The sequence below is a fragment of the Octopus bimaculoides genome, chromosome 27, assembly GCF_001194135.2.
Source record: "Octopus bimaculoides isolate UCB-OBI-ISO-001 chromosome 27, ASM119413v2, whole genome shotgun sequence".
NCBI lineage: Eukaryota > Metazoa > Mollusca > Cephalopoda > Octopoda > Octopodidae > Octopus > Octopus bimaculoides.
In genome coordinates, this window is record NC_069007.1 from 8633622 (window position 1) to 8641817 (window position 8196).

The following is an 8196-nucleotide window of genomic DNA, read 5'->3' on the forward strand; positions in this document are numbered from 1 at the left end:
CTAGGCTATAGTAGAAAACACTTGCTCAAGATGTCATGCAATGAGACTGAACTCGCAACCACATACTTCAGAACCAAGCTTCTTACCACACATCCATGCCAACCAAGGGTAATGGATTGGCGGCACAATAGATGTCAGAGCAGATCCCCTACTATTTCTTATTTCTTTATTGCCCACAAAGGGCTAAACATAGAGGGGACAAACAAGGACAGACAAAGGGATTAAGTCAATTACATCGACCCCAGTGCATAACTGGTACTTAATTTATCGACCTCGGCGGAATTTGAACTCAGAACGTAACGGCAGACGAAATACCGCTAAGCATTTCGCCCGGCATGCTAACGATTCTTCATAGCCTGTTGACAGTGGTGGTGATCATAGTGATGATGGTAGTCATGGTGATAATGATAGTGACAGTGGTGGTGGTCGTCGTGATGGTTATGATGACAGCAATGGTGATGGGATTTATCCAAGCAAAGGTGAAACCACCTCCTCTCCCTCCCAGCCAAGGAGCTCTGTCTTGCAAGTTGCTTGGTGACCCTGCTGGTGTGGGTGCCACGTAAAAAGCACCCAGTACACTCTGTAAAGTGGTTGGGTGTTGGGAAGGGCATCCAGCCATGGGAACCAAGCCTAAACAGACTATGACGCATGGTGTGGCTTCCAGCCTTACCAGCTCCTGTCAAATTGTCCAACCCATCCATGCCAACATAGAAAATGGATGTTGAATGATAATGATGATGATGCATCACCATCATCATCACCACCAATGTGTCCACCCTTTTTGATGACAGTTCACACACACATACACACACACATGCATATAGATACACGCTAACACTCCCGACATGTGATGATGATGTTGACAATGATGATGATGATGTTGTTACATGTAGGTTTGGAGCGAGAGAAATTAATCAAGATGGCGTTCCTGTGTGGCAGTGACTACACCCCTGGTATTGCAGGGGTTGGTCCTGTGACAGCCCTGGAAATACTTGCCGAATTCAACGGAAAATACTTGGAAGGTTTACAGACACTCAAGTAAGTAAATATAGCTTATTAGTATTGTTGTTGTTGTTTAGACTAAGATTAAACACTCTCCAGCCATGACCAACCTGCCTTTTTTTTTTTTTTTTTTAATCTAGATCTACATTGGGGAATTGTTTTTCTGCTTGTTGTTCAAAACTATATCAGCTCAAAGACATTCCAGATATGACTATCCAATCTAAGGTGCATTGTCCGACTGTTATCATTGTTGTTTAACCCCAGGTCAGCTCTTAATCCTGCAGACCTATGATCAAAGGCTCTTCAGTTATGACCATCCTGATTTTTTTTTAAAAATCTAACGGAGAATTGTTTTCATGCTTGTTGTTCAACTTTAGGTCAGCTCTGATCCAACAGAATTATGATCAAAGGCATTCCAGATATGACCATCTTGTCTGGGATGCATTGTTCAACTGTTGTCGTCGTTTAAACCCCAGGTCCGCTCTGATCCAGCAGTCGAGTGTCCTGTCAATCAAGGATAATACTGTCCAGCTGTGGTCATTGTTTAACCCTGGGTCAACCTAATCTAGTAAACATGCAATCAAAGGCATTCCAGCCATGACCATTCCGTATATTAAAGACTACACTGTCCAACTGTTGTTGAACCCCAGGTCAGCCCTGATCCAGCTGGCATATGGTCAGACATTCCACTGTTGACCATCCAGTCTTATATTATTTTATCCCATGTTTTTCTTTACTACTTACTTTACAGTAAGATGTGTGATGAGAGGGAGATTTAACTGCTCGTTCTTGAAGGTCAAGCCATAACTAAGGCCTCCTCGTCATCTCATTATCCCTGTTGTACTTAACTAAGTTAGTAACGAGTGAATGAGAGAGCCCATGTGGTTGCACAGTCTGCTAGAAATAGAAGCCAAATAGAAATAAGAAATTTTAGATAAAGGCGGTGAGCTGGCAGAGACATTAGCAGGCCAGGCAAAAGGCTTAGTGCTATTTCGTCTGCCGCTATGTTCTGAGTTCAAATTCCGCCAAGGTCGACTTTGCCTTTCATGCTTTCGGGGTCGATTAAATAAGTACCAGTTACGCACTGGGGTCGACGTAATCGACTTAATCCGTTTGTCTGTCCTTGTTTGTCCCCTCTCTGTGTAGCCCCTTGTGGGCAATAAAGAAATAAGAAATAGAAGCCAAATTTCTGTCATATCTCACTACAATATTGTGGAAGGGTACATCTGTTTAATGTGATCCCTGGTTTGCCTACACACAGTAAAACGACTGGGTGGCCACAGCTGGAATGTCTTCAATCATAAGGCTGAGCTGGGGTTAAACGAAAATAGTAAAAACAGAAACAGAACTACAGTCTTAGATTTTGGAGCCAATGACAGATACAACTCAAAAGTCTTCATTCCTTTTTGTCTACAAAAGTGTTTGCATGGCAGAGTTAATGTTGTGTGGTGAAGTTCATCCATTGCATGGCCAAACTCTTTCATTACTATATTTCTGTTGAAATAAATTTTGAAAATAATGAAGAATTTATTTTTTACTTGTTTTAGTCACTAGACTACGACCATGCTGGGGCACCACCTTGAATTTTTAGTTAAATGAATTGACCCCACTATTTCTTTTTTTAAGCCTGATACTTATTCTGTCAGTCTCTATTGCCAAACTGTTAAATTATGGGAATGCAAACACACCCACACACGTAGATATATGTATATACAGGGTGGTCACAAAGTCTGGGTACATGGGGATTAACACATACTTTAAGAAATTATTATTTTTTATATTTAATTGTTTATGTTATGATTTTATTTACTCCATGTACCCACATGGGGATTAACACATACTTTCAGAAATGTTATGTTATGAAATGATTTTATTTACTCCATGTAGCCAGACTTTGTGGACACCCTGTATAATGCCCGACCCCTCTCAGAATTCCTTGTCTTGCGAGTTACTTGGTTACCCTGCCAGTGCTGGTGCCACATAAAAAGCATCCGGTCCACACTGCATTCAGCTAAATAAATCATGCCAAAACTAACTTCGCCTGTGCTAGTACCTTGTAAAAATCACTGAGTCCACTCTGCAGAGTGGTTGGTGTTAGGAAGGGCATCCAGCCATAAAAACCCTGCCAAAACAGACACAGTAGCCTAGGGTAGTTGGCTACCTGGCTGGCTCTTCTCATCCATCCTACCCATACATCCATGGAAGACAGACATTAAATGACGATGATGATGATATATATATACATATATATATATAAAACATACATATATGTATGTCATATAATTTTTCTGAATCTTCAGATTTTTTCAATATGCTAGGCCACTGGTTTTAAATTGATATTAATCAAATTAATATTCAACTTTTCACCCTTATTGTTTAAATTTATATATATATATGTGTGTGTGTGTGTGTGTATGTGATGGGCTTCTTTCAGTTTCTGTATACCAAATCCACTCTCAAGGTTTTGTTTGTCCTGAGGCTATAGCAGAAGACACTTTCCCAAGTGGGACTGAACCTGGAACCATGTGGTTGGGAAGTGAGCTTCTTACCACACAGCCACACCTGCACCTATGTAGTAGTAGAATCTTGTAAAATAACTTTTGGAACATAAATTGTAGATGCAAAGTTTAAATTCAGATCACTTGAATCAGCATGAAGTTTATATCTTCGAACCAGGGCAACCTCAGGTGGATTGGTTCTCAAAGGATTAACATCACCATTTTGCCCTTCTCAAAGGTGAAGATAGGGAGATTATTATTATTAAGGCGACAAGCTGGCAGAATTGTTAGCATGCCAATTATTATTATTACCATTATCATTATTATTTCATTGTCTTCTCACAAGCCAACCAAACAAAAATGTTGAATTTTCTGTTTCCAGAACCTGGTGGGATTCTACAAGAGATCAAATTAAAATTCCTCAAGAAATCAAACTGAAATCCAAACTTAGACAAATGGAAATTCATGATGGTAATGATGCAGTTCTTATAATATTGCTCTGTGTGTGTATGCCTGCTGTGTGTATGTGTATGATGGATGTATATATATATTATGTATTCATATCTATGTATGGATGTGTATATGTTAATGTGTGTGCATGTATGAACATGTCTGTTTATTATGTATGTGCCTATGTATAGATCTGTATATATTCATATATGTCTGTATCTATTAACATATGTTAATGCATAACTATTAATATATGTGTATTCAAGTTTTGCTTCAAAACTGGGTGAAAAGAAATGCCCCTGAAAGTGAACAAGAACTAAAAATATCAATACTTTGCTGTGTTTTTTGATCATCAATGCTATTATACTTCACCCTTTTTTCCAGTAAATACAAATAGCATAAAATCTATTTTCTGATGTGCAAAAGTGTTGCACAAGTAAAACAAAATTCAAATTTTGTGTTAGAAATGTTATCAATGTCATCATACACTTAACGTACTTAATGTGTTTGTTAAATGCTTGTAGCTGAGATATTACATGTTGCAGGGATCCCTTTAAGGACATTGTGTTCAAGATAAACACAGAATACTTCAAAGCTAGGTGAAACGAAATGTGTATATATAATGTATGTGTGTTTGTATGTCAGTATCTGTGTGTGTGTGTAGAAGATGGTTGGTTGTCAGAATCATTCAAGTGTCTGTCAAATGCTTTGTGCTGTTTCTTCGAGTTCTTTACATTCTGAGTTCAAATGTTGCCATCGTCAACTTCATGTTCCATTCTTCTAGGGGTCAATTCTGTCTGTCTCCCTCTTGGCTGTGATAGAGTTATGTAACACCATTTACCATGTCTGTGATGTCAGGAAAGTGAAAAAAATCTTTCTAACACCAAAAACAAATGCCAGAAAATCCAGAAAGCTCCAAAGAACCACCCAACACTCCAAGAATTGGCAGATGATGGTGACAGTAGTAATGACATTGGTGGTGGTGGTGGTGGTGGTGTTAATGATAATCCTTCTATATATTCTGTCCTTAATCTTTTCCAGGTTTCCCAAATCCCTCGGTTGTTGAAGCTTATGAAAACCCTGAAGTTGACAAGTCCGAGGAGGCTTTCTCCTGGGCCCTTCCCAAGCTGGACGAACTCCGACTGTATCCTTTTTAATCCCAAACCAACCCTGATCCAGATCTTTGATCAAGGTGCTCCAGTCATGACACTCCAGTCTTGTTTTCAAATTCATCTCTTTTTTTTTAAAAGAGAGTATCACTTGAGTGATATTTAGCTGCTGTTTCCAGCAGTTTGCAAGTTCTTGTTTTATACAATAATTTTTTTCATTTTTAGTTTTTGTTTCACTGCATTTTAACACATCATCACCACCATCACCATCACAACAGCCATCATCCCCATCATGTCTACAACTACCATCATCACCATCACCACCATGATAATCATCGTTATGATGCATGTTTTCTTTTTGTTTTTGCTTTGTTGCTGTAGCTTGGGCAGGTTTGAAAACTATATTCACATCAGAAATTTGTCTGGGATTACCATTTACCATTTTACAAGCCACCATTTCAGTTTCCTGCTTCATGGTTTTTTGTTTTTTTTACCACATGTTTGTATCACCATCAGTCACGACCAGGAGCAGCAGCAACAGCACCACTTCTAGAGCTACCATCCATCTTATATGCCTTATGTCCATACCACTCCCACCATCACCACCTATCTCTATTCTAACTACCATCCACTACCATCACATCACATTTCCATATTATCATCCCAATTGTCTGCTCTGGCCACCATCGCATATCTATTATCTAGACAACTGCCAGCACCTGCTTCTACTCTTGCTACGATCACGTCCATACCTGTACCACTGTCATCACTCACCTGTACCACTGTCATCACTCACCTGTACTGTAACTGTCATCACTCACCTGTACTGTAACTGCCATCACACACCTGTATCCTTACCACCACCATCACCAGCCTCTAACTACCATCCACAACCATCATATTTCCATGCTATCCTGACATTCTTTTGCTCTCTCTACCATTATTACATCACCATTAAGGCGGCGAGCTGGCAGAATCGTTAGCACGCAGGGCAAAAAGCTTAGCAGTATTTCACCCATCAGTTCATTCTGAGTTCAAATTCCGCCAAGGTCAGCTTTGCCTTTCATCCTTTCGGGGTCAATAAATTAAGTACCAGTTGAGTATTAGGGTCAATGCGATATGTGCCTATTGTAGAAAGGATTACTACATGACCATTTCAGAGCCACCATTTCATTCCATCCAAGAACCATTACCATTCTGAATTAAACATGTCTTTTATGTATTACCCGTAACTCCAGACTCTCAGATACACATCCGAAAAGTTAGGTTGGTCCAGGAATAAAACAGATGAAATCTTACTTCCTGTTCTGTCTGCATTGAATAAGCCTGCCAAGGTAAGAGACCAGATTTTATTCTAAACACGCACGTAGAAGGGCTGGGGAGTTGAGTGGTCAAGGAGCTTGCTTTGCAACCTCGAGGTTTCAGGTTCAGTCCCACTATGTGGTATCTTGGGCAAGTTGTCTTCTACTATAGACCCAGGGCAGCCAATGCTTTGTGAGTGAATTTGGTCGATGGAAACTGTGTATGTGTGTTTGTGCTTGCCCCTCCCCACACAATGCTTCATAACCAATGTTGGTTTGTTTACATCCCTGTAACTTACTGGTTTGCCAAAAGAACTTGTTTCCTTGCTGAGGTGGCGAGCTGGCAGCATCGTTAGCACACCAGGTGAAAGGCTTAGCGGTATTTCGGCTATCTTTATGTTCTGAGTTCAAATTCCACCGAGGTTGACTTTGCCTTTCATCCTTTCAGAGTTGATAAATTAAGTACCAGTTACGCACTGGAGTCGATATAATCGACTTTAATCCGTTTGTCTGTCCTTGTTTGTCCCCTCTGTGTTTAGCCCCTTGTGTGTAGTAAAGAAATAAGAAACATTAGCACACTGGGCGAAAAGCTTAGATGTATTTCGTCTGTCTTTATGTTCTGAGTTCAAATTCCAGACTTGAGGCTGTAAAAAAAGACCCTTGTCCAGGATGCCACACAGTGGGGCTGAACCCAAAATCACATGGTTGCAAAGCATACTTCTAAACCACACGGCCATGCTGATACACATCCAAATACACTTATAAACAAATAGTCACACATACACTTAAACCCATATGCAAAACACATATATGCTAATACTCACAAAACCATATGCATATACACACACACACATATATATGTGTGTTTATATATATATATATATATACACATACATGTATACATACATATATAAAGCATCCAGTCCACACTGTAATGTGGTTTGCATTTGGAAGGGCATCCAGCTGTAAAAATGATGCCAAAACTAACCTCTCTTGAGCTAGTGCAACATAAAAAGCACTGAGTCCATTCTGCCGAGTGGTTGGTGTTAGGAAGGGCATCCAGCCATAAAAACCCTTTTAAAACAGACACAGTAGCCTAGGGTAGTTTTTCCACCTGGCCAGCTCCTGTCATCCGTCCTACCCATGGAAGATGGACGTTAACCGATGATGATGATGATGATACATAGATATCTATATACATATATATACATACATACTCTTTTACTTGTTTCAGTCATTCGAATGTGACCATGCTGGAGCACCACCTTTAGTTGAGCAAATCGACCCCTTTTGCCGAATAGCATCAGTTGTCTGGTGAGGGTGGGGGTACAAACACACACATATATATATACGACGGGCTTCTTTCAGTTTCTGTCTACCGAATCCACTCACAAGGCTTTGGTCGGCCCGAGGCTATAGCAGAAGACACTTGCCCAAGGTGCCATGCAGTGGGACTGAACCCGGAACCATGTGGTTGGTAAGCAAGCTACTTACCACACAGCCACTCCTGCAATTATTTTTCCATTTTCTGAAAAAAAGCAACATTTTAAACTTATGACACTCTTCCATAATAGCAACGATATATATACATACATATACATACATACATACACATACATACATATACATACATACATATACATACATACATATGCATACATACATATGCATACATACATATGCATACATACATATATATATATATACATATATACATACATACATATATACATACATACAGATATACATACATACATATATACATACATATATACATACATATATATATACATACATATATATATACATACATATATATATACATACATATATATA

At 39.4% G+C, this 8196-nt stretch overlaps 1 protein-coding gene across 1 annotated transcript in view; it reads left to right on the top strand.

The window, feature by feature from the left end:
- The window catches only part of LOC106868913 (DNA excision repair protein ERCC-5), a 38207-nt gene that overhangs the window by 25736 nt on the left and 4275 nt on the right, over nt 1–8196 (top strand). Inside the window, exons 10-13 of the mRNA XM_052977126.1 lie at nt 894–1038; nt 3883–3971; nt 4992–5094; nt 6306–6393. Of these exons, the coding sequence (XP_052833086.1) occupies nt 894–1038; nt 3883–3971; nt 4992–5094; nt 6306–6393 (425 nt within the window). The remainder of the gene's footprint in view (nt 1–893; nt 1039–3882; nt 3972–4991; nt 5095–6305; nt 6394–8196) is intronic.